This window comes from Myodes glareolus, chromosome 13 (assembly GCF_982192425.1).
Source record: "Myodes glareolus chromosome 13, mMyoGla1.1, whole genome shotgun sequence".
Classification (NCBI taxonomy): Eukaryota; Metazoa; Chordata; class Mammalia; order Rodentia; family Cricetidae; genus Myodes; species Myodes glareolus.
This window is the reverse complement of record NC_142038.1, coordinates 74049279-74076735: the sequence shown is the minus strand read 5'-3', so window position 1 is coordinate 74076735 and position 27457 is coordinate 74049279. Positions and strand designations below refer to the sequence as shown.

At 42.1% G+C, this 27457-nt stretch overlaps 1 protein-coding gene across 5 annotated transcripts in view; it reads right to left on the bottom strand.

Annotated features, from left to right (window-relative positions):
• Osbpl1a (oxysterol binding protein like 1A) overlaps positions 1-27457 on the bottom strand; it is a 177718-nt gene that overhangs the window by 104316 nt on the left and 45945 nt on the right. For 2 of the 5 annotated variants that reach the window (XM_048447930.3, XM_048447933.3), the window contains exons 8-14: positions 27029-27090; positions 26886-26933; positions 25507-25580; positions 25338-25401; positions 19808-19906; positions 9586-9708; positions 2073-2154 (exon numbers count right to left, since the gene is read on the bottom strand). In XM_048447930.3, the coding sequence (XP_048303887.3) occupies positions 2073-2154; positions 9586-9708; positions 19808-19906; positions 25338-25401; positions 25507-25580; positions 26886-26933; positions 27029-27090 (552 nt within the window). Of the gene's footprint in view, positions 1-2072; positions 2155-9160; positions 9260-9585; positions 9709-19807; positions 19907-25337; positions 25402-25506; positions 25581-26885; positions 26934-27028; positions 27091-27457 lie in introns of those variants that run through there. The other 3 variants (XM_048447932.3, XM_048447934.3, XM_048447937.3) reach the window with 2 other exon arrangements.

The window sequence follows — 27457 nt, the reverse complement described above, 5'->3', positions numbered from 1 at the left end:
ACACGCAGAGAAAAGAAGAGCAGCCACAGGTACAGGTTTAGGAAGCTGTGTGGTGATACTTTTTTGAGAAGCAAACAGAAAGATTGTGGGAATGAATAAAGAAAAGACACTGGGTTGACCAAAAATAATGCAATTCTAAAAACTGTAGGCTGGAAACTGTCAGGCGTACCCTGCTTTGAAATTCTAGGACAGGTAACGTGGAGTTGAACCGCTCAATTAAAGTAGCAAAGTTGGCAGACTAGATTGACAAAGGCGATCATCTGCACAGCCCTACCAATGACGATGCCAACTAGAATAGCAACAGCAAAGTAACAGGCAGCAGAGCTCAAAAGGAGACCCACAGATCAGAAAGGCCAAGGCTGATCTTGCAGGAAATGGTGGAAGGGTAAGGAAAGTGGGTGTTAAACAACATGAACCCGAGGACTGACAAGACATGTGGGGCACCCTGATGCACTCCCTCTATGCTGGTTAGTTTTTATGCCAACTGACACAAGCTAGAGTCACTTCAGCAGAGAGCAGCTCACCTGAGAAAAGCACTCCATACAACTGGTCTATAGGGAAGTCTGTGGGGCCAGTGTCATCTCTGGGCAGGTGGTCTTGGGTACTAGAAGCAAGTAGGCTGAGCAAGTCATGGAGAGCAAGCCAGTAAGAAACATCCCTCTGCATCAGCTCCTGCCTCCAGATTTCTGCTCTGTTTCAGTTTCTGTCCTGACTTCCTCTCTTGATGAACAATGATCCCTTCCTCTCCAACATACTATGAGCATGGTGTTTTATCACAGCATAGAAATCACAACCAAGATACCCTCCTAAATCAAGAGTGTAAACCCTTGTAAATTCACACACTGTGGGGCAGGATCATGGTAGAAAGTATTCTCTGGGATCCAAAAATAGAGAAGGGTACTTTTCCTGCTGTTCCTACCTACTTGGTGGGTGGAGCCAGAATGATTGAGATTCAATACCTGTGAATCATCTAGTTATGAAATCCCAATTTCAAAACATCAGCCAGGATAGAGAACCTTTGTAACCTCAACAGGGATACAAAGGGTTACTTTGAAGGGGCACCCTAGCAGGAAGCAGTGAAAACACACACCATTAAAGATCTCAAATGAGGATACAGTCCAGGGAAGTGATGTTCTGTGGACCCAAGAGTTAGCTGCCCTTTCAAAGACTGGGAACAGGCTTTCCACGTTGGTTCCTTTATGTCAGCTAAGGCAGTTTAAAGAAGCCCACGAAACAGCTGTGACCACTACACCACTCTGGCTCATTCTTCCACGTGACCTGGAGAAACTTGGCTCGCAATGCCAGAGTCTCTGCCCACAGCAGACACGGATCTCCCAGCTTTTCTCTCTGCACTAAGCATGTAAAACAGAAACGCAAACATAAACAGAGCATGCTCAGAAATGTGCCCACCCCACCCATGCATCCCTATAGGAGCATGTGTGGCTCTCCTGATAAACAGTGCTAGTGCTCTCCTTACTCAAGCATGAATCTCTACTCTGGCTGTGCTATATGGGTCTGTGCACTCACCAAGATGCAAACCCATTTGATCCTGTTATAAAGGGAGCAGAGATAAACCTCTGATCTACTTCTCCCATCCTCTCCACCCATCCCTTGAGAGGCCCTCCTGTTTGCTGACTCCATCAGAGGTCCAAGTCAAAGCAGGTCTCGGTAATGGAATTTGCTCCACAAGGCATGTAAGAATGGGTGTGGAGGAATACACCAGCACAGGCTCAAAAGACAGCAGCAATCTAATATTTTTCAAAGCAGTGTTATCAAAATGAGAAATGGGAGCTGGTGAGATGGCACTGTGATCAGAGGCCGCAGTGAACAAAGGTACCTGTGGCCAATCCTGACAACTCGAGTGCCATTCCCCCAGACTCACTTGAAGTAAGGAAAGAACTGACTCCTATAAGTTGTCCTCTGTCCTTCACACACATGCTATGGCACACACACACACACACGCACGCACGCACACGCACAGACACACAAACTCTAAAATGTGCAGTCACAAAAATTGAAAGAGGGTCAAGAGTGAGGGTCTAGAGTAATTCACCTTGTCTCTCTCTTCTTACCTTTGGCCACATCATACTCCTTAATCATCTTGAGAAAGTTGTAAATTTCCTTATCTAGTCTCTGTTGACATGTTTGTGTTCTCTGAAAGAAAAAAAAGGGGCAAAATTAAAACAAACCAATAAAGAATTTTCAAAATTATTTATGAATTAATGTTTCTATCAAAACTTTCAATTCAGATACATAAATAGACACTATACAACTGCATGAAATCACAATACTCTCTCATTACACCATGCATATGTGAAGCTAAATTCTTTGATTTGCTAGATATGAATAATTTCCCAAAAAATTATAAAATGCATTTCTTAAGGATACATTTAAAGCTCAGGAAAATAAGGTAAAGTCAATTATGAAGTACAATCTTCCTTGAAATTTTAAATGTTCCACAGTAAGATCCCTAGAAGCCAAACGTGAATGTGAAAATTCGTCCTCTAACTCACATCCCAGCCGTGAGCAGATTCAAAGAGCACAGTGCAAATCACTGTCGATTCTAAGCTGGTTTTATACAGCAGGAGGAATAAGCAAGAAAATCGTACTGGAATTGCTTGGCTGTGGTATTTGAAAATATTTATTCTGCGAACCAGGACTTGTAAATATAAGAATCACTACTGTGGGCAGAGTAGAGGGCTCAGCTTCCTTACCCTGTATTCGTAACCTCAACTGGCCAAACACAAAACATTTGCCTATTTAAAATTAAACTAGTGTAGCTGTGCACAAGGTGACACAGGTGAGCGCCCTTTTCTCCTATTCCACTGTATAAATGTTTTAGCGCTCATAAAGCTCAACCCAACCGCAGAATTATTCATGGGACCACATTAGTGACAGGCAGTATTCTCCTTTCAATGTGTTTTGAGACTCCTAATGACATCTAAATATAACACATGTTCACTTATTTATCAAGAAAGGAATGCTTATACTCTGTAATTTAAAGCCCTATAAAGAGAGACCTGGTTTGCTGCTCATTTTTTCAGGCAGTGCCTGTGAATTCAGGTTGAAAGATGGGAAGTCACTCCAGAAACACTGCAACTAAATGCATTACTCTTGACTTATTAATAGAAGGCATTCTTGCACTGTGCACGTTATTATTCCTGCTCATGGCCAAGTCAGTGCCACCTGCTTTCTCATTTCCTTTCCACGGTGCAAGCCGTCTAAGGAAGCATGGGCTCCAGCTGCAGACTCGTGATCTGATGCTAAACACAGCCCCCGGGTTACACTAGGACCTCACCACCCCCACAGTGCCATCTGTAAATGTGAAGTCATAGTGCACCTCCTGGGTTACACTAGGACCTCACCACCCCCACACACAGTGCCATCTGTAAATGTGAAGTCATAGTGCACCTCCTGGGTTACACTAGGACCTCACCACCCCACAGTGCCATCTGTAAAATGTGGAGTCACATGCCTCTTCACTTAGCATATTTACATCAAAGCTTTTTTAAAAAACAAAACAAAACGAAAAAAAACTTCTTTATTTACTTTTTGGAAGTTGCACACCATGCACCCAATTCCGTTCAACTCCTGGTTTCCCCCCATCCAACCTCCCCACTCTGTTCTCCCCTCATCCCTGCCACACCCCACACACAAAAGGAAACAGATCAAAGTAAGCAATCAAAAATAAAACCCACAACAAGAAAATCTTTCCTGTTTCTCCAACACCTCTTCATTCATCCTGGTGGGAATGGAGGCTTCAGTGTGCTGCATAGGATACCTCTTTGTCTCGTTAGTTTTACTGTCAAATGTTCCTTACAGTAAGTCACTGGAGTCTAACGGGAATCCTCTGGGATACCCCATGGCTGTCACTAGTCTTGGAGAGCTTGGGGGTATCATTCCACAGGCCCAGTCTCTTTCCCAGTTCCAGAAGGTCCTAGATGGGGTAGATGCTAGGGTGGGTCAATCAAAGACCGGGCTGTGGGCCTGGGTGGTAGCCAAGCTGGTCACTCTAGGCCCCTAGAGCCACCTATTTGGTCAAGTAGGTGGAGTCAGTTCCCCTAAATGCATGCCCTCAGGGTCGGTTCACCCTGGCCTGAGGTGTGGGGGCCATCTCTCCAGCATGCAGGGGACAGTTCTCAGGGCTAGCAAAGGGTGTGGTTGACTCAGCATGGCCCTTTGATTTCATCTCGCATGGTTCCTAGGGCCTCCTGAGATGGCACGGGCCACAGACATCCACACAGACCCCAGCTGTAGCTGGACCATGGACCCAGAAATAGGCCTTAGCAGTAGCTTGGGCCTAGTAGACATCCTGGCTCTGGGTGGAGGGACTGGTCACTCAGGTGGGAATGGTTGTGGCCCTATCCTTGGGCCTCTATGTAACCTTTGGTGGCAATGCAGGACCCAGACTTCAGCACAGACCCCAGCCATGGTAGAACCATGGATTCAGACATGGTTCTCAACAATGGCTGGGTCTGGATGTCACCACTGACTGCCCCAGTGGCAGTATGGACCTAAGACACCAACATGGCCCTTGATCTCTGGTGTCTGCACAGCCATCAATGGTAAGAGATGCACTGGATATCAGCACAGACCCTAGCTGTAGTAGGGCCATGAACCCTGACGTGGCCCTCAGTTATAGCTCTGATCCGGACATCATCATGACCTTTGTAGCAGAGCAGGCCACTCAGATCTGGATGCTTCCTGGCCCTTGGACACTAACCTGCACTCAGGTGGCTGATCTGACCCTGGGCATTCTCATGACTCTTGGTGGCAACAGGTGCCCCATATGTCAATCCAGACCCTGGGCCCAGATGATGCCATGACCCTGGGTGGCAGAGCCGTCAACTTATATCTGTATGGCCCTTGCTGTGACGTTGCCCTCAGATAACAACCAGAGCTACAGTCTCTGGTCCAGATCCCAGGCCTCTGTATTGGCCCTAGTAGCAACCTGGGCCACAGACTTCAACAGAATCTGTCTGCAGCTGGGTCATGGACCCAGACATGGCCTCAAGCAGCAGCTTGGCCTGGTCAGCATCCTAACTCCAAGTGGTAGCCCCAGCAACTAGGTAGAGGTGTGGCCCTGTACACCAACCTGGCTATAGGTTGTGGCTCAGACCTCAGGTTTCCTGTGGCCTTTCACTGTTCCCCTGACACATGGGGGTTAACATAGACCTTGGCTGTGGTGGGATCATGGTCCCAGACATGGTCCGTGGCAGCAGCCCAGGCCTGGTTGCCTTCATAGTACTGGGAGCAACAAAGGCTGCCCCAATCAGTATGGCCCCAGCAGCAGGATGAATCATGGACCCAAACAAGGATGAAGGAAGTGGTCCAGGCCACTGGAATCAGCATAACATTCAATGGCACCAGGAGTCATGGATATAAACACAAACCATGACTACTGGAGGACCAGGGATCCCATATGGCCCTTGGCAGCAGCCCAGACATCACCAACCATCATGGTACCAGGTGGCAAGCAGATTTCCCATTCCATCTACTCCTCACTTCCTGTCCCTGTGGATCCAGGTGCCCCTCAGTCTACTCCATCACCATGGATCAAGGTGGTATGTCAAAGCTTTTTTAAAATGCGTCTTTGCTCAATGGCTTGGAAGGGACATAAACATTAGCTAAAGAAGAGTCCATGAACATCAGCATTAACATAACTCCTGGCTGACACTGAGAGAAGATAGAAGTTTTAATAAAATGAAGCACATTCTCTAATTTGCTATCACCCCCACTCATAGCTATAAAAAGCAAAAACAATTTTCTGGGTTAGGCAGTAACTAAACACCTGTCAATCCTGGTCCTGAGGAAGAAGTTGAGGCCATAGTACCAAGAATTCTTGTCCAGCCTGAGATGACTATGTCTCACAAAAGTACTGTTTGTGGATACTTTGTGATATCTGGTCTGGTGCCTCATTGTTGAGTACTAGACCACTAACCTTATGCCGGGGAAACTGAAGTTTTAAATTTGATTTATTCATTATGTAAGTGAAGTCCCACTGTAAACATTATCCTAATATTAACATCTGACAGTATTTTTAACAATATGCCCAAGTCATCTGTGCAGAGTGCCTATACAACAGGGGTGACGCCCATGAACACAGAAGCCCGGTGCACCAGACAGCTCCTACAGTGAACAGCCCGCTACAACATGCATCTCCTGTACCAACTTCTGTCCACACTTTAGCTGTCACTTTCACTGACTGAAGATGATGTCCATCTACCTTGTCCTGACTAGGAGTGTCACTTAAAGCTGCATCAGGGGAGTGGGCAAGAGAACAGTGGGATGGGTAGGAAGGCTCTACATCTAAGATATCTGCTAGGAAATCCAAACTTGATTAAGAACAGAAGCACAGTACTTCGTATTTAGCAATAAAAAGTAACTACTAATATACACTACACTACGGACCACACAGCTATGTCCCCATGCAACTTGAGAGCAGGAAATCGGCAGTGCATCTAACAGTACTGCTCAACGTCAACGCCCTGAGACAGGACCCAGGGAGCTCCGTGAGGTGATGGGCAAGGTCTGCATCTTGACAGGTGAAGGAGTCACACAAGGTTCAAGATCGTTGGTCCTAATGTTTGCAGAAAATCACACTATAGAGAGTGGTACTCAGTGGTCGCCTGTGAGCTTTTAACTTCAGCCACATCTACCTCAAGGCCACCTCCAGGCTCTGTTTGCTCTCACATGAAGCAAGCTTTATTTTTCTGTTGCCTGGCGACTTAGCCTGGCCCTGCAACTATCTTTATGTTTTATGCTGTAACAAATATTCACATAAAAATAAAAGCTAAAATGATCTGGAAGGAAAGGTAATTCTCCCTCATACACTTGACTGCCATCCCTAACCCTGCTTTGCCATTTCCTGTCCAAAAGTAACAACTTCTATTTTCTCCTCTTTCCAGGGCTGTTCTACACCAACCTAAGTGTGTGTGTGTACACCCTTCTGTCCAGCTTTCTTTTCCACCAAGCAGTAGCTTTCTTTTGTTTCAGATTTTTGTTTGTTTGTTTTTGAAGCAGGGTCTAAATGTAACCCTGGCTGGCCTGAAAGTCACAGAGGCCCAGGCTGCCGTCAAGCTCAGGCAATGCTGCTGCCTCTGCCTCCTGAGTGCCGGGAGGACAGGTGTGCACCAGCCCCGCCTCCTGAGTGCCGGGAGGACAGGTGTGCACCAGCCTGTTTGCAGGCTCTGCACCTGAAGCCCATCAGTACATGGAGTGCGCCACATTGTGTGGTGTGCTGTCTGCTAGGCCCTCGGTTTGTGCACATGCATCTTTCTGCTAATTTATTTTAGTTAAGAATGACTTAACTAAATAAGTTAAATAAACCCACTTAATTCCATCATTTGGTTTAAATTTAGAATTCTCTGTCAATTATTTTGTATATCATAAATATAGTTGAGATCCTAAAGAATTAAGATGTCATCAACAAACACACCCTCACTTGGCTAGCATCACCCGGGATATCTGTGAGTCCATTCATTGCTGTTCATTGGGACTTCTGATGATTACAGAAATATTCTCTGCTTGCCTGAACCCTGAGCACTTGAGATGTTTTGGATTAAAATGAGGAACTGAGCCAGGTATAACAGCTATGCCTGTAATTGAGCACTCAGAAAGCAAAGCCAAGGCCAGCTCAAGGCCAGCCTGGGCTACAAAGCAAGACACTATTTCAAAAAAAAGCCAAAGTGAGTTAGTGAAATCTTAGTGTACTTTTGAAATGTGAAGAGCTATGTGTGGTTGGTATCAATTGCACTGGGCATTGCAAACCAATCTGGAGCTTGACTTCCTCTCCTAAGCTGTTCTCTGACACACTCTGACATGGGGCCCAGACACCAAGAATCAGAACTCCCCGAGTTACTATCCAAAGTACACTGCGCAGAGATATCTGTCATCTACAAAACCCGACCACATTCACACTGCTAAACTCTCACTGACTTCAGACATGCACTACACATAGAGCTTAAGGGAAAAACTTGATGGTTTGAGGTCAAGAGAAAAAATATTTAAAAGGGAATAAAATACAATGTATGCTTAACTGAAAACCTGCTTGAAAATTTGAAAATGTATTTCTAAAAATTTGTCTTTAAGCATGTATCTTAGTGACAAGGAAACTACTAGGTTTTTATTTACTTATAGTTCCCATTTAAAATGTTTCAAATTATCATAATCCTAGAAGACACTGCCTGCTTTGTAAATTCATATACATTTTATCACTCATATAGAAGGCAAATATATAGGAAGTCTTTCTCCTTGCCTAACTTTTCTTTTACTTATCAAATTTTAAAACATCTAGCATAATTTTTAAAGCTTTACTTAACATTCAGTTAGGTATCTAAATCACTATTTTTTAAATGTCTTTTTTAAAGATTTATTTTTATTTATGTGTAGGTCAGTCTTTGTGTGTGTGTGTCTGTGTGTGTGTGTGTCTGTGTGTGTGTGTGTGTCTGTGTGTCTGTGTGTGTCTGTGTGTGTCTGTGTGTGTCTGTGTGTGTCTGTGTGTAGATACCAACAGAAGCCAGGAGAGGGCGCTGGATTCCCTAGAGCTGGCATTACAAGGCATGAATACTAGGACCTAGACTACAAGAACAGCAAGTATTCTCAACCTCTGAGCTCCCTCTCCAGCCCCTATTTTCTAAGTTTTGATGTAATTCTAAATATTCTGGTGGATATTACTTTTGTAAAATGTCTGGTTTAAGAATTATGTTTGTGGCTATTACATTACATATTACACTTTAAAACAGTACAGATAAAGCAATCTCTAACATAGTCTAGCAGATATCTTCCACAAAGCATGGATGAGTTCAAATTCTCTGATATTCTGTAATAAATTAAAATTAGGAATGATGGAGCCTAACATTCTTTGCTCATCTAAGATTAGAAATTCCTATGTCACGGAAACTCTGTAGATATTAGTAAACTTAACGTCATTAGACGTGTTTAGTTAGAAACACGCAAATTCTTTAAATAGTCCACTTAATTTTCTTATGGTTAAATTTAGAAGGAAAATTTATGTACTTGAGATAACTATTTAAACTTAAACAGGCTTCTCCTTGTGGGTCTACGTCTCCCAGATCTACCAACATTTATGATAAACACGGTGCATTTAAAGGAGAGAGCCAGCAAAGTGACGAACTCCTGCTCCCCACAAGATACCTACTGTCAGGAATGGACAGGTACTATTGTCTTCAGGTAAGGATGTCTCCACTCATTCCTGATACTTTACCCTATCCCTAAGCAGTGGCCAATACATACTGCAAGCAGTTTTAAATGAAGCTACCGACCAAGAAATGTGTCACCATGGGTGCATTATTGAGACTCTGAAATATGCGGTGAAGTCATAAAGGGAGATGTCAGGCTCTACACTTCCCACCTGCTGGAGGTAGTTTCCACATACAAATGTATTTAACATGAAAACAGTAACATCACAGCATCTTCACCCAGACAGTTTATAGTACTATCATAGCAGAGGTATATCAATAGAATGCAACCAAACAAAGGGCAATATTATTTCCATTGTCAGAAATCTTACTTTCCAGAAACCATGATTGAGTTAGGTATAGAGGTTGAAGAGTGTCTGCTCACCTCTAAGGCCTCCTTCAGGTCCATGGGAGAAACAGCGTCCTCCTCTTCCTCGTCAGTCACCTGGTCCTGAGAGCAGTAGTGAGTGCTGTAGGCAGAGTGCTCCTCAATGGCTTCCAGCCACGTCTGCAACAACCCAAGAGTTACATACACACACCTCTGCTCCAAAAAAATATCTAGTAAGCATAAAATTTACGTGGAAGGAATTACTAGGTCAAAAAGCACCCAAACTGACATTCTGAGTATTTGTCTAAGGCCTGTCTGCATAAAAAGATATTCCTAGTACTCAAATATACAACAGAAACCACACAATGAAGGGCATTTTTTCACTGAAAATGGCTGGTTTCCAACACTGATGTACAGTTTAATGCACAGCAATAAACCTGAGCACAGTATTACGAACTTATCATTAAATGACACACAATAAACTTAGATCATCTTTAAAAAGTCAAATGCAATTAAAACTAGTTTGTAAAAACAAAGTGGACTAAAAATACTTCCGTGTTCACTTTTGGCAGTACGTGTGCTCAATCCCTACAAGTCTGTGAACTACGAGGCCATCGTGACTTCAATTATTTGGGGTTTCTTGCTGAACCGAGGCAAACCTTTTGGAAAAAGACTCTTTAAACACTTTATCAAGTTTTCTAAGCAAACAAATAAGTAAAAGCTAAGGCTATGAATTCTGCTTTAAGAAATAAGGATTTCCCATTAAGTCACTGAGCCACGAATCCTGTCAAAGTAGAGCCCGATTTGACTGCATGACAGTGTAGCTCACAGCAGGCTTAGCCAAGACCCCCTGGAAATCTTTCTCATCCCAGTCTGTCTTCTCTTGTAGCCCATTTCCATTCCTTTGTATTAGATGCCTATCCCCAGAAACACTTTAGACCAAGAATGCCCAGTGTCCACTCGGGGCTGGGACTTAGATATGTGATTTTTGCCATCCTTCCTGTTCCCTATCATAATCTCTTCAAACTTACTCTTAGTCCTGTAGCAGCTTGCTTGTAGAAACCACCCCACCCCCCACGCACCTTGATTGCTATAGGACTCCATCTCTTGGTACAGACCCTGTACCTCTAGTTCAGCGGTTCTCAACCTGGGGTCGTGAGCCCTTGGAAAACTGAACTACTTTTACACAAGTCACATATCAGATATCCTACATGTCAGACATTACTATTCATAACAGTAGCAAATTACAGTTATGAAGTAGCAACGAAATTATTTTATGGTTGGGGTCAGCACAACATGAGGGACTGTATTAAAGGGTCGCAGCATTAGGAAGGGTGAGAAGCGCTGCTGTAGGCCTTTCCCACAGCCACTCTCAGACTTCCCTTCTAGTCATTGCCACACCTTTAACGTCACCTGCTGACCTACACAACACTCTCTGCCAGGGTCACCGCAGCCACAACACTTGCCCAGGATTCAGACATGACAGCAGCAACCAAAGAGAGGAAGACCTGCACAAACAGAACAGATGTGGACTCAAACAACAACTTGCACATCCTAGCTCCAGGTGCCTAGATCCCAGCATAAGAATACAGTGTCAACAGCTGAGACAATGTGTCTGCAGTAGAGGCCAGCGAACCCGTTGCAGAAGGCCTTGAATAATGAAATGTAGCTAAAGCACAAGACACGGACTTCAAATGCAATTACGCATGCTTACATTTAGAGGGGGTGTGAATAAATCTCTTAATGAAGACTATGAAAACAAGCAGTTGAATGAAAAAATGAAAGCAATTCAAGACAAGAGTGTAGAATTTTCTAAAGAAATAGAATCACTAAAGAAAACCCAAACTGAAATAAAACTGGAAATGAAAAATTTGGAAGTCAAACAAAAACCTCAAAGTTAAACCTCACCAACAGAGCACAAGAGATGGGAGAGGAAGAGAGGGGGTCCCAGGTGTCGAAGACAAGGCAGAAGAAATCACCTCCGTCAAGATGATTTCAAGAACCGTCAAGAATGATAAATCTAAAAACTCCAGGCACAAAACAACCAGGAAATCTGGGACACTACAAAAAAAGATGGACGCCATGAATAATAAAAACAAAGGAAGAAGAGGTCAAAGAAACAGAAAATATTTTCAATAAAATCACAGAAGAAAATGTTCCTAATTGGCCCTGAGGACTTGAGATGGACGAGCTGACCCCGACAACCACCCCCACCCATCTGACATATGGTGGCATAGGTAAGGGAAAGATGCCCTTTCCCCTCCACCCCTTGCTACCTGCAGGCAAGAGAGTTGGCCTCTGGGATCACAGGAGTGAGAGGACTAGGCGTGCCCCCTCAATCGCTGTGGCACACAGGAGAGTGGGCTCTGCACCTTGTCTGGGCAGCACACAAGAGCTGACCCTGTTGTCAGGATCCCAGGTGAACCATCACTGAGGGTGTGGGAGCAAGAGCTCTCTGTCCACTGTGTTCCCCCACCTACAGCAATTAGGAGAAAGCACCCTGCACTTCACCTGGGCAAAACAGTAGAACTGGCCCTGGTGATGTGAGTGTGGACAGCCAGATCTGAGGACTTGAGAGCAGAGAGCAGGCCCTGTTCCTTGCTGCAGGTTGCATTAGGTGAGCTAGCCAAGGCAGTGCTGAAGGGGCTCACCCAGGTAGGGATAATGAGGGAAAGCTGAAGGGCTGACCAGCCCACTTCATCTATGAACTGCTGGAGCATGCGAAGGGGAAAAAACCCACAGATCCAAAACAGCAGGGTCTCCACAACACAGGACAACAGGATATCCAAGAGGAGACCCAGTGAGAGCCCATTATCAATCATTGTCAATAGTGCTGCAGAAGCCAGAGGTCTGGGGTCAGACCAACGACTCATAGCAATGGACACCGGGCCACACCATAGCTTCCACAAGATTCTTTTGTTTGGTTGGTTGTTTTTTTTTTTTAATTTTCTTTTCATTTTGTTTTGTTTTGGGCAGGAAATAGCAAAGGCAGAAGGTGAACACAAGGAGATGGGGAGGTAAGTGGGATCAGGATGCATGATGTAAAATCCACAAAGACTCAACAAAAGTTAAAAAAAAAAAGGTACATATGAAGTTACAAGAAGCATACAAAACTCCAAATAAATAGAACAAGAAAAGAATTCCTTACAATATAATCAAAACACTAGATGTGTAAGAACACAGAAAAGATATTAAAGAATACAAAGGAAACAAACCAAGTCACATGTAAAGGCAACCCCATTAGAATAATACCTGATATCTCAGTGGGGCCTCTAAAAGCCAGAAGTGCCTGGAAGGATGTTCTTCAAAGTCTGAGACACCACAGATGCCAACTTAGACTACTATACCCATCAAGATTATCAATCATAATCAAAGAGAAATAAAAATATTCCACAATAAAATCAAATTTAAGAAACTTCTATCTACCAATCTGGCTCTATAGAACACACTAGAAGGAAAACTGAATATAGAGTGAATAAATAGTCCAAGACCAGCAAATCAAATGGTGGGGGAGTCACATCACAACAAATAATAGGAATTAACACAGCTCATTGATAATACTCAATACTAATAATCTCAATTCCCCAATCAAAAAGATGCAGACTAACAGATTAGATTAGAAAACGGGATCCATTTTCTGCCGTATCAAAAAAAAGCCCCTTCCCATCAAGGATAGATAGTCACCTCAGGGTAAAAAGATGGAAAAGGCATTTTAAACAAATGAACCCAAGAAGCAAGCTGATACAGTCATTTTAATCTCACAAAATAGACTCCAAAACAAAGCTAATCAAGAAAATAGGGAAGCACAAGGCACATACATTAAATGAAAAATTAACCAAGAGTATATTAGAATCTTAAACAATCATGCACTGAACACAGGGCACTCAAGTTCATAAAAGAAACACTACTAAGGCAAAAATTACATTAATCCTCACATTGTGATAGAAGGTAACTTTAATACCTCACTCTTCCCAATAGACAGGTCACCCAGACAAAAACTAAACAGAGGAACACTGAAGTAAAATAACATCATAAAAGCTGGGTAGTGGTGGCGCACACCTTTAATTCCAGCACTCAGGAGGCAGAGGCAGACGGATCTCTGTGAGTTTGAGGCCAATCTGATCTACAAAGTGAGTTCCAGGACAGGATCCAAAGCTACAGAGAAACCCTGTCTCAAAACAAACCAACAAACAAATAAAAAAACAAACAAACAAAAACAATGAACCTACCATACATTTACAGACACAAAAGAATATACCGTCTTCTCAGCAGCTCAAGGAACTTTCTCCAAAACTAATTACATAGTTGGATATAAAAGAAAAGTCTCAACAGGTGCAATAAAACTGATATAACACTCTGTATTCTATCTGATCATCATGGATTAAAGCTGGGTATCAATAAAAATAGAAACAACAGAAAGCTTACAAACTCATGGAAACTAAAGAACTCACTTCTGAATTAAAAATGGGTTGACACAGAAAAAAGAAGAAAAGTAAAAAGCTTTCAGAATTGAGTACAGAAGCACAACACACCCAAACCTACGGAACACAATGAAGATGGGCTCCAAAGGGCAAGTTCATAGCACTAGGAGACAGTACCAAATAATGAAAGATATTTCATATTAGTAGTATATCAACACATCTAAAAGCTTTAGAACAAGAAGAAATAACACCCAAAAAGAGTAGATTGCAAGAAATAACCAAACTTACAGCTAAAATCATTGACACAGAAACAACAAAAGAAATATAAAGAATCAATGAAATTAAAAGTTGGTACTTAGAGAAAATTAATAAGACTGCCAAATCTTAGTCAAATGAACCAAAAGACACAGAGAGAAGATCCAAATTAATAAAAAGGGTATATCTTAAGTAGGGCTTTTATTGTTGTACTAAAACACCATAACCAAAAAGCAAGATGGAAGCAAATGGTTTATTTGGCTTACACTTCATCATCAGAGGAAATCAGGACAGGAACTCATGCAGGGCAGGAACCTGGAGGCAGGAGCTGGTAGAGAGGCAATGGAGGAGCACTGCTTACTGGCCTGCTTCCCCTGGCTTGCTTAGTCTGCTTTCTTACAGAATCCAGGACCACCAGTCCCAGGATGGCACCACCCACCATGGGCTGGGCCCTCTCCCATTGATCACTAATTGAGAAAATGCCTTACGGCCGGATCTCATGGAGGCATTTCCTCAACTAAGGCTCCTTCCTCTCTGATGACTCTAGTTTGTGTCAAGTTGATAGACAAAACCAGTCAGTACAACTGACCCCATGTTAACTTGACACACAAACACATCACTATTAAACCACTATTAAAAACATAAATAACTTTAAAAGTTCTACAGTCTTCACAAATTCTAACACATTAAAAATTTTAGTCCCCTTAAAATAGCCAGTATCTTAAAATCCAAAGTCTTAAAATTCGAATCTCTCAACTGTGGGCTCCAGTTAAATACTTTCTTACTTCAAGAAGAAAACAGCAGAGCACAGCCACAATAAAATCAAAGCAAAACCAAATTCCAACCACCCAATGGCTGGGGTCCACTCATGATCTGAACTCCTCCAAGGGTCTGGGTCACTTCTCCAGCTCCACCCTCCACAGCACACACAGCTTGTCCGTGCTCTCAGGAAACACTTCCCAGATTTCACCTCAGTAACGCTGGTCTCCTCTTCACCACTAATTTCTCAGCTTCAGCCAACCAGCATCAAAGCAAAGTTTCGCTCTAGAAGGTCTGGTGTCTTATTGATCACAGCCGATTCTTCAGCTTCAGCTATCAGAACCAAAGAATCTTAATTCAAAATAACAAATGACCCTGACAGTCTTCAAACTTGCCTCTGAAACTTCACAAGCCAGGCTTCCAGCCTCTGCACTACTCTCAACATTCTCTTCTTCCAAGTTCCCGCAGAACATCCCACAGAGCTCTTAACACTCAATGACTCTTCTACCCGAAGTTCCAAAGCCCCTCCACTGTCCTCCTCGGAACATCATCAAGACTAGCACAGCAACACCTCACTACCCTAGTACCAATCTGTCAAGTTGACACGCAGAGCCAGTCAGTACAGGGGGACATTACTACAGACACAAAGGAAATTCAGAGAATCATAAAAATATACTTTAAAATGTGTACTCTATCATAAGAGGAACACCCATCCATTGCCGCTGGGAGTACAAACTTGTACAGCACTATGGAAACCAGTGTTGTAGCTTCTCAGGAAGCTAGGACTAGATCTACCACAAGGTTCAGCAATATCATTCTAGATACTTGCTTATCCATGTTTATTGCTACTATATTCATAACAGTCAGAAACTGGAAACAACTTAGATATCTGTCAACAAAAGAAAGGATAAAGAAAATATGGTACATTTAAACAATGGAATATTTTTCAGCTGTTAAAAAAATGAAATTGTGAAATTTGCAGGTAAATGGTTGGAACTAAAAAACTCTCCTGAGTGGAGTACAAACAACAACTATGGTGTGTATTTACTATATGGGGTGTTAACTATGAAGTCTCATTCAACAAGCAGGTACAATCCATAGAACCACAGAGGTTAAGTATAGGGTAATGGACTTGGTGGGGTGGATCTTCCTAGGTAGGATAAATTGAATAGATAGTTAATGAACAGAAGTAGGTATAGAACAGGATGATCAAATAGGGAGGGGGAGGGAAGAGGGGCATGAAGGAGGGAATAGCTAAATATAAGGGTCATTTGAGGGGTTGTATGAAAACCTAACAGTAGGAACTTGTTAAAATATGCACATATATGAAAAAAATCTAAATGGAAACACCAAATAACAGGAGAGACAAAGCCCCAACTAGAATCTCTCATCAACAAATGAAACCTCCAATTCTGGGAATGGGTTACATCTAATCAAGTTTCTTGCCGAAGGGGCCAGATGGACAACCCAGACCATCCATGCTACTGCCAAGACTATGGGATGCTCTTCTCAAACTATAGTAAGGCCTTACTGCTGAAGACAACAGCTAGACAACTCATGGAGAACCTGAGCTGCTGCGTACCTAGAGCCTTCACCCCTACTGACTAATGTTCATGGTACTGGAAGCACTCTGCACACTGCCAGAGGAGAAAGGCAAACATAAACCAACCTAAAAGTCTTCAATCTACAGGGTGGCCTACCTGCAAGATACACTGGTGCCATAGTGGACATAACCAACCAACGATCTGACTGGATTTAAGGCCCACCCTATGAGATGAAACCCATACCCAATACTACTTGGATGCCCACAACTTGAAATTAAATAGGAGAAATTCTGCTAAAGGGACGTAGCAGTAAAATGACTACTATCGATATTCTGTTATACTTATAGAGCAGTGTCTTGTTCAGCCATTGTCAGAGAAGTTTCTTCCTCCAGTAGATGGGAACAAAAAGACTCACAAGACATCAAAGTGCGGAGAGTAAGAGACCTTGGAACACTCAGTCCTAAATGAGATTTCTCCATCAACTCCCTCCCCTCAGAACTCAGGGAAACTACAGAAGAGGAAGCAAAAACACTGTATAATTACTATCTCCAATAGATAAAAACTCCCAAAGGAAAAATTAGTCTTCTCCAATGGAATCTCATTGGGTATACAACCCACCCTAAAGGACAGGCTCCAGGCCTAGCAGTGGACGGCCAATACAAAACGAACTCAATGGTATTTTCAGAGGTTGTTCGTCTCATAATGATTTGTCACACACACAAGAAAGATAGCTAAAACAATAGCAACTAATGAAAGAACGGCCGCAGGTTTCACTCCAGAGCTATACTAGTAAAAACTGCATGGTATTGGTGTGAAAACAGACATGCTGAATAACGGAACAGAGTTGAAGACAGAGATACAAGTCCACGCAACTAAGAAAACCTGAATGTTGACAAAGTAAAAAAATACACACTGGAGACAAGACAACACCCTCAACAAATGGTGCTGATCAAACTGGATAGCTGCATGTGGAAGAATAGAAATAGATCCATATTTAGCATCCTGTACAAAACACAACTCCAAATGGATCAAGGACAAGAATAGATATGATATGATATCTGAATATGGTAAAAGAAAAAGTAGGCATAGGCTTGAACTCATTGACACAGGAAAGGCCTTTCTGAAGAGGACACCAATAGCACAGGCACTAAGAGTAACAATTAGTACATGGGGCCTCGTGGAGCTGAAAAGCTTCTGAAAGGCAAAAGACTACATCTTTTGGGTAAAAGATGTATATATATATATATATCTTGGGTAAAAGATATATGGGCAAAGCAACAACATACAGAAAGGAAAAAATCTGCTAGGGGCTTGGTATCTAAACTATACAAAGAACAAAAGAAGGAAGGAAGAAAGGAAGGAGGGAGGGAGGGAGAGAGGGAGGAAGGAAGGGAGGGAGGGAAGGGGGATGGAAAGAGAGACAGAGAGAAACCTCAAAATCATGAAAATAAATAACTGCCAGGTGGTAGTGGCACACACCCTTAATCCTACCTTAACCCTATCACTCAGGGGGTAGAGGCAAATGGATCTCTGTAAGTTCAAGGTGAGCCTGGACTACAGAGTAAGTCCCAGAACAGCTGGGCTGTTACACAGAAACCCTGTCTCGAAAAACACACACACATACAAACACATTTTATAAAACTGGATTTTACAGAACTAAGAAGAACTCTCAAAGGACGAAACACAAACAGCTCAACATCCTTAGTTGCCATTTGCATTTCAAGTCTACTTTGAGACCTGTCAGAATAGTTACCATTAAAAAAAACAAATGACACCACATGCTGGTGAGGATATGGGGAAGGGGAACAGTTAATCATTGCTGGTGTATAAACTGGATTAGACCTACCTCAAGATCCAGCTATATCACTCTTAGATATAGACCCCAAAATCTCTACTATAGAGATACTTGCTCATCCTTGTTTGTTTCTGCTCTATTCATAATAACCAGAATTTGAAACAGCCTAGATGTGAGAAAGCGAGAGAGCGAGAGCGAGAGCGAGAGAGAGAGAGAGAGAGAGCCAGAGAGAGAGAGAACCAGAGAGAGAGAGAGAAAGTGGGTAAAGTTGAGTGGATAGGGAGATGAGGAAAATGTGGGAGGAAGTCAGAGAGAGTGAAGTGGGCTTAGACTATACTGCAACTGGCCTCCCAACAATTGGATTCTACTTCATATTTTCTGACATACAAACTGCACATTCTTGGGCAATTTTTCCATGCTACAGTTTTCTTATAGTTTAAGGGCTATGCTTTTAAACAGTTATTTAATCTTTATCCCCCAAAGTCAGTATGAGCCAAAACAAAAAAATTAAAAGCAGAAAATATTTACTTGTTTTAGTTTTTAACAACCAAAACCAAATTTTAAAAACTTCATAGGATTATTCCTAATAAAAAGTATCATTGTCAGGGCTGGGGAGCTATCACAATAACTCACCAGCACAAAGACCTAAATTCAGTATCTAAAACATTTGCAAAAGGCCAGAGGCATAAGGCAAGTGATTCCCAGGGATCCCTGGCTTCTCTGACCTACTGGGCAAGAACCAAGTTTCCAGGTCAGTAAGAAATTCTCTTGCCAAACGGTGGTAGCCCGTCTTCCCCTGTCTTGCATACGCACTAGCATACATATGATCGTGCAGATGCAAACAAAGTGAGAATACAACAATAAATACATCAAAAACTCTATTTAAAAAAGTGGGGACTGGTGAGATGGCTCCCTGGATGCATGTGCTCACAACACAAGTCAGGTGACTTGAGTGTGATTCCTGGAACCCAGCTGGATGTGATGGCTCCTATCTGAAATCCCAGCATTCCAGTAGAATGCAAAGAGGTACTGAAGAATTACGCAGAAGCCTGCAGATCAATTAGCCTGAAGTACACAGAACAGCAGAAAAACAACCTGTTCATCAAGATAGAAGAATCAATTCTCAAAAGTTGTCTTGTGACCTCTACACACACAGCTGTATTCATGCACAAACATACATACAATACACACACACACACACACACACACACACACACACACACACACACACAAATAAACAGGTAAATCTTATTTATTTTAAAAATTTTAGTTATATTTATACATTTATTCCCAAGTCTATGTGTGCCACAGCATATGGGTCCTGGATAGGAAATGTACATCACCAGTTTGGTGGCCAGTATCTCTACCCACTGAGATCTTACTGGCCTCCATTTTCAATAAATCTATTTTTAATAAGTATAATCAACAAGATCTTCGATGTTAATACTGAGGAAATGTGCTTGAGCTCTGGGAAAGCTAACGAAGTTGATGCATGAGAAGCTTACCTCTCGTGACTGCTGAAGGCTGTTCTTAGGAACCCTAAAGCCATGAACCGAGTCATCGAAGCATCTGATGGAGAAGAGGCAGCTATCTGTGGGTTTCACCTGGATACAAAGAAGTCAAAAAACATTCACTCACTGATAAACAAAGTCTCTGAAATTATCCATCACAAAAGTCAACATATTAACACAATGTAAGTACTATGAACAGTCTCAAAAGCTGATAAAAATCAAAGAAGCAGATCACCTAGAAGACTCGGCCCTGCAATTTATCCGTGCCAACCTGGCCATCACCTTAGTCGCTCCAGGAAAGTACCCATGGTTCACTGGGTCTGCAGCATTAGGCTTACTTCCCAGTAAGTATACGTTAGGATGTACTTGAGCTGTACAACTCTCTACATAACAAAGCTCCAATTTCTTCGTACCATTCTTGATGGATTTTTTCTTTCTTTCTAGAAAATGTTTGAGCTGAGTATACAGGAGTAATTGGTAGGTGAGGTTGATGAAGAGGTGGTAAAGGAGGTTAAAAAGAATTAGAAATAATCATTTTTAATAAAAACTTAGAAATGGAAGGTATTTAAAAATATAAGGAAAGGACTTCTGTCCCAAGACTCTACTACAGGAACGCCAGTAGAGAATAACTATGAGACAATTCTGTAGACCTCCACTGCTCACCCCTCACCCAGAACAAAACCAGCAGAGGAGAAGCTGGAATGGCAACCACCATCCATAGACAAGAGAAGGGACACTCTTAGAGAAGCCACAGTCAGAATCTATGGACGTCATTCCCATTACCCAAGGTGTTTCCCCTGCAGCCCACACAGGGAGATGAGAGCTGCAAGGGCACAGCTGAGGCAGTCAGCTGTCTTTGAGAACCAATAAGGCAAAGCTGGACAGCCAAAACCACCCGAGAGAGAAGGACGATCTCTGAAGAAATAGTCTGGAGATCTCGCTAACCCTCTGTTCACATCACTAACCAACCCATGAACACAGAACAGATTCAGAACTCACCCAACTAGATCAATCTGAACTGAGACTCTGGTTTATACTTCAGAGTAAACCAAGAAAATGATTCAATAAAGACACGTAACAGTATCCACTCTCCAGAACATTAAAATTCATTATACCAAGGATATCGTTGGAAGGGACCTAATAAGAGGACAAATAAGCAAAACACACTCAAAATGATTAATGAAACTTCAAAGGTTGGTGAGGCAGGTGGTGGAGCATGCCTTTGATCCCAGCACTGGGGAAGCAGAAGTAGGTGAATCTCTGATAGTTCAGGGCCAGCCTGGTCTACAGAGTGAGTTCCAGGACAGTCAGGGCTACACAGAGAAACCCTGTCTCAACAAACCAAAATAGTCAAAAGCTGCTGGAATGGAAAAAGAACTAAAGTATAACCCACCCACAAGAGACAGATGGTTCAAAATAAATGGATGGGAAACAAAAAGGCCAGGCTGGTCATTTAACATCAAACAAAATCAATCTCAAAACAAAATGTCAATTAGGAAAACATCATCAACAAGTCTGCAAACAGAAACAGTTACAGATATAAAACTCCACACATACAGATGACATCTTAATACTTCAGCCATTGATAACAACTGGCAATAAACCAGAGAAATAAACAATGTGAACATCACATGACACAACTTAATAGCTATTTTACTTAAGAGTAGCGAAATAAATATTGTCTCTTTTTAAAGATGCATTTTATTGAATGTGTATTAATTTTATGCATGTATATATATATATATATATATATATATATATATGCACCACATTGGTACAGTATCAGCAGGGGTCAGAAGAGGGTACTGGACCCCCTGGCATTAAAGTTACAGATGGGTGTGAACCATTACACAGGTGCTAGAAAATATTCTCTGCAAAAGCAACGAAAGCTTTTCACAGCAGAGACATCTATCTTTACAATGTCAATACAAATGCACTACTATTATAGTCCATAAGCACAGCTATTGAACGAAGTCAGTGTGTCTGATCATACAGTGTATATTCCAAATTAAATGCAATTATTAATCAAGAACAAGATAACCAAAAAGCTTGATTATTTGGGAGTCAAACTCACACTTCTAATTTTTAGAATTATTTACTGACTTTAAGCAGAAATCACAAAAGAAATTAGAAAATCTTTTAAATAATAATCATCACAACAGAAATTAGAAAATCTCTTAAATGATAACGAAAAAACTACCAAAGCTAGTGGGGAGAAATCAAAACAGCTACAAATAGAAAAATGTGGTTTAAAACTGTTAGTACAGAAGTTTCATCTCACTATTTTAAGTTTCAACCTGAAGAAACTATGAGAGCATGCACAAGGTCCTAGGTTCAATCCCAGTACTCACCAAAATCCCACCAAACTATGAGAAACCAAATTAAATCCAAGAAATTAAAGTTTTATTTTTTGTTTGTTTTAATTTTATATCTATGCCTCGCATGGGGGTGCATGCCTGTAACCCTAGCATTTGGAAGGTGGGGACTGAAAGATCAGGAGTTCAAAGTCACCTATCCTCCCTAGACAGGGAGTCTGAGGCCAACCTGAGCTACATGAAGCAGCCTCCCTTTGGGTAGCACTCACAATGCTAAAAGGTGATCTGAGGCTGCTGCGGAAGTCGGCAAGCCCTGAGTGTAGCACTACTGACAGGTCAGAAAAGACGTTTCCATAGCAACAGTGAAAAAATAATGGCTGGGAATTCCATAAAATCTGCATGGATTTTCAACAATCTACAAACAGACAAAACAATCTTGTAAGTAATGAAAAAGTTTGAGGCCCAAAACTTCCTCAGTTTAAAACATACTGCAAAGCCACCGTGAAGAAAACTGTAATGATACGCAGGGACATGAGCCAACGCAGTAAGGCAGACCTCGTGTATAGTCAAGGATTTTAAAAAGCATGCTGGGGGTGGGGGAGCACAGACTTAAAAACATGGTGTGAGCACAACTGGACATCCCCAGGCAGAAGAATGAAGCTGAACTGTACTGTATGGCATGCCAAAAATTAAGCAGATCAGCTGACAGTGTCTAAAGTTGAAGAATGAAATTGATGAAAGGAAATGTAAGGGATGGAAACTGTGTGAGTGAGCCTGAACTGCTATCCTACACAAAGTGTTACTGTAGAAGTGACCAAGGGAAACAGGTAAATGAGACTGTCAAAATCTAAATCCTCCGTACAGCAGAGGACATGATCACCCAAATGAAAAGATCATTGAGAGTGAAAAAACACCACATCATCATGTGTACGAATATCCGGTCAGAAAGAACACCCAGGACAGAACATCAAAAAAGAAACAACTGAACTGAACACCAGGCAAAGGACTTAAGCAGATATTTCTCCAAAAATTGTTCACAAACGTTCAAAATGCATCTAAATGATGCCAAACACCACCAGGATGGGGAAAGGCAAATCCCAACTGTAATGAGATACCACAGTACACCCACTACAATGGCCACTAACCAAAACAACAGTAGGCAGCTTTGGTGAGATATGAAATCCTCCAGCATTACTGGTAGGAAAATAAAGGACCAAGCTATTCTGGTAGAGAGGGCTCCTCCAGATACCAAATCTACAACCATCATGTAAACCAGCAGGTCTATGTTTACGAATATATTCTCAAAGGAATTTCTACCCATGTTCATTACATCACTGTTCACTGACAGATGAATAATGAATAAATAAAATGTAGTGTATGAGTACAAAGGAGAATGATTCCTGAAAAGAAAACTGTCTATGCCTCCACACAGGTGAATCTTTAGGGGTTATGCTAAGTGGAATGGGCTAACCATCAAGACACAAATATGCATGATTCTCCACCATAAAGCACATAAAACAGTTAAGCTCGAAATAGCAAGCAGGATGGTGCTTAACAGCGTCTGCAGAGACAGAATATGGGGAATACACAATAAGCATAGTCTAGTCATGAGAGAAAAAAGTTCTAGAAGTCTGTTTCATAGCAAACTGAGTACAGTTAAAACTACTGAACCCCACACTGACAACAGTTAAAACAGTAACTTATAAGGTATGCTGTTTCTACAACTACAGCTTTTTGTTTGTTTTGTCTTCTGAGACAGGACTTCTCTGTGGAACAACTCTAGCTGTCCTGGAACTCACTTGGCAGACTAGGTTGGCCTTGAACTCAAAGAGATCCACCTGCCTCTGCCTCCTGAGTGCTGGGATTAAAGGCACCAAAATGACCCAGCACAAATACAATTCTTAATTCATAAATAAAAGAAGGAAATTCTATCAACATGTCACACATGGATGAATCTGAAGGACACTATGTTAAGTGAAAAAAGCCTATCACAAAAGGACAAACATATGATTCCACTTATACATGGTACCTGGAATGGTCAAGTCCTTCGAAACAGAAGTGCAGCAATGGACAGCAATAGTTGAGGGTGTAGAAGTTTGTATGCAATAGAGCATCCATGTGGGAACATGAAAAACTCCTAGAGCCAGGTGCAGAACAGTGCAGTATATGTAATGCCACTGAACCACGGAATGTAAAATAGTTAATGTTACATTCTATAGTATAGAAATTTTATTGTAATTTTTAAAGGTCAGTTAAGGGTAGGAATATCTATATAAAAGATGTAGATCAACCTAGGTGTCTATCCTAAGAAACTAGAAACTGAACATAGCTTGATTTATTTATAGTGTCAGTATTCAATGAGTCTCTTTAGCTTGTGCTGATATGGTTCACAGATGAAGTTGGAAGCAGACCACTGCATAAAAAATTAGAAGTGACAGAACTGGCACACAACAGAACCTAATAAATTCCACAGAAGTCAATGACAGAAGTGTTAAAAACTAGAGGGGAGAAACTAACAAGTTTGTTTTGTGAAAAAAGAAATAATAAAACGACCCCAACAGGGTAAGAAGCTGAGTACAGAGTAGAACAGGAGTGGGCACGGAAGAGAACCTGCAGGACGGCAGCGACAGAAGAGCACAGGGCAAGGTGAGCAGCTCTGCTCTGGAGTGGACAAGACGGGAGGGCCTGTGAGTGGGCCCGACTCAGTCACAGGGGCATCCTGAACTGAAGGAGGGCTGCTGATCCCAAGAGCACTGGCATGGGAGAGGCAAGGGGTGTGCACTGGAGGGCAGATGAGCTGCTCTGCTGCTGCCACAGCACTACTGGACTGAAGGAGCCTGTGCACCGGTAGATAGAGACATCTCAGTCTCCTGGACAGTAAAATAAAACAACTGGAGGCGAGTACAAAGAACTTAGGAGTCCTGACTTCGGCATGGGCTTTCAGTTCTATTGCAGCCTCAGAGATACTTCCATCGTCCAGATGTTCCCATGAAAAAGACACACGTGTATCGCCAATGTTTACCACTCTGTCTAGATGCTTACAGATCACCTGTTTCTAACGCTACAGTGGAAATAAACAGGATGATGGGGGGGTGCACGCACACAAACAGAGATTCTTTAACTTCGATTATTCTAAGTGTAAAAACACACATAGATCCCATGAATCTCCAGAGTTCTGCAATGACAGTCTGCACTAAGCAGTCTCTTACCGTGCACACTGCTTGAGTCAGGTGCTTGCATCCCTGGCGGTAAGTATTACGGACTGCGTCAGACCTTCAGAAACAAAAATTAAATTAAGACAAAGAAAAAGAAATAAATGAAAATTTTTAGTATTTTAAAATTTATATTCTGAAATTTATTAAGCATACGAATACTCACTGTTTCCTATACCAGGAAAGAACTCCATGTTCTAACACTACCCAGAATAACTTCCAGCCAAAAAATCTTGAACTCTACAGAAAAATGATAAAGATTTTCCATGCTGATGCATCTGGATTCAAATATGTAATAACGAAAAGAATGAAGCTCAAACAGACACATCCTGTCGGCTAGGCAGGAGGACTGCACAATGGACAGTAATGAAACTGAGCAACGACAAGAGACCCTCACTACAGGGTTCACTACAGGGCACAAAAGGACGCCACACTGGTAAGGCCACAGTACACAGCTCTAACGGGTCTGTCCGGGGCTATTTACAGAAAACAGCAGCTCTGGGCTTTGAGCACAATTCCCTCAAAGTTGTGGATGACTGTTTAAAGAAAAGAATTAACCTAAATTCATTTTATATAATTACAAAATACAAAAATTTCATATACAGGGACTGCTTACAGATGTAAACATAATACTAAGTGCTAGCAGGGTTGACTCTTAAAAAAAAAACCAACCAGCCTAAATAAAGTGTTGATGCAATGAAAGGAAGCCTCTTGAAATGCAAGAGTATAAAAGTGGCTTACAATATCAGACCCAAGGTCTCGATCATCTACAGAGAGCCTCCTCAACTTATGCCTGGGTATGCCAATCGTGTCTTGAAAATACTATAACTAAAATGGTGTAGCTCAGAGTGGAGAGCGTTCTGAGCCTGCGCATGCCTGGCAATGTACACCACTGCAGGGTGGTAAAAACATACAACACACCATGTAAAGTATCATGGCAACAAAGTGCTGTGCAGTCTTGGTTGCTACCTTCAAGGCCACATGGCTGACTGCGAACTGCAGCTCACCACAAGAATGTCACAGCACACTACCAGGCCAAGAAAAGATCAGAATTACAAATCACAGTATACTTGCTATCAGTGCACATCCTTTTAATGGCACTAAAAAGTCAAAACCTCATAAATCAGACTGGGGTACTTTGAATGTAATTGGCCCCACAATCTTATAGTCCCATAATCTCATAGGGAGTGTGTCACAGTGGGGGCGGGTCTTGAAGCTTCCTATACTTAGGATACTGCACAGCGTGACTCTCAGTTGATTTCCTGCTGCCTGCAAGATGAAGCAGTCTCAGCTCCAGCACCATGTCTGCCTGTACGCCGCCATGCTCCCTGCCATGATGAGAACTGATTGAACCTCTGAAGCGAGCCTCCGCTTAATTAAATGTTTTCTTTATAAGAGTTGCCATGGTCATGGTGTCTCTTCACAGCAATAGAACCCTAACTAAGACACAGACCATTGTCAGTCAGGGACATGCTGTATGTCTGAAATCACTGAAAAGGCAGTAAGAATCTTTCCAGCTTCCTACTTAAAGCTGGCCCACGCTACCTTCCAGAGAGGACCTTCATATCTCCGCAGCGCTCTGTAGGGGACCTGCTGGAAATACATCTCATTAAAGACACATCGACAGAACTTAAGCACTCCTTCAATTTCCCCCCTAAACCTCACTGAATGAATTGACCAATACACACCTTATTGCCAACAAGAATATGCTTCATTTCAGCACCATGGGCAAGATCTAGAGGTTTCTGATCTGTGTAAAATTCACAAGGGGAAAAAGTCACTATGTCAACTACACAAAAAAATTCATATAACTCTACCATACAATATTCCTTCATGCTTCAAAAACTCTTCACCACCGACAAAACCAAACTCACTGCAGAAGTCACCCTCTTGGTTCTTTAAGGCCTCCTTTTAGATCAGAAAATTCAATTCTCCTCAGAACTCTATGTACTGGTTCTGTGCCCAGTCAGATTTTCTGGCCTTAAATGACTACTATTACTTTTCTGATTGAATAACAAATTGCCACAAGCTTATCAGTTTAAAACAATACAGACCAATTGTCTCATAGTCAATTGGTTTAAGCTTTATATTTACTTGTTACCTTCCAGTTAGCTGTT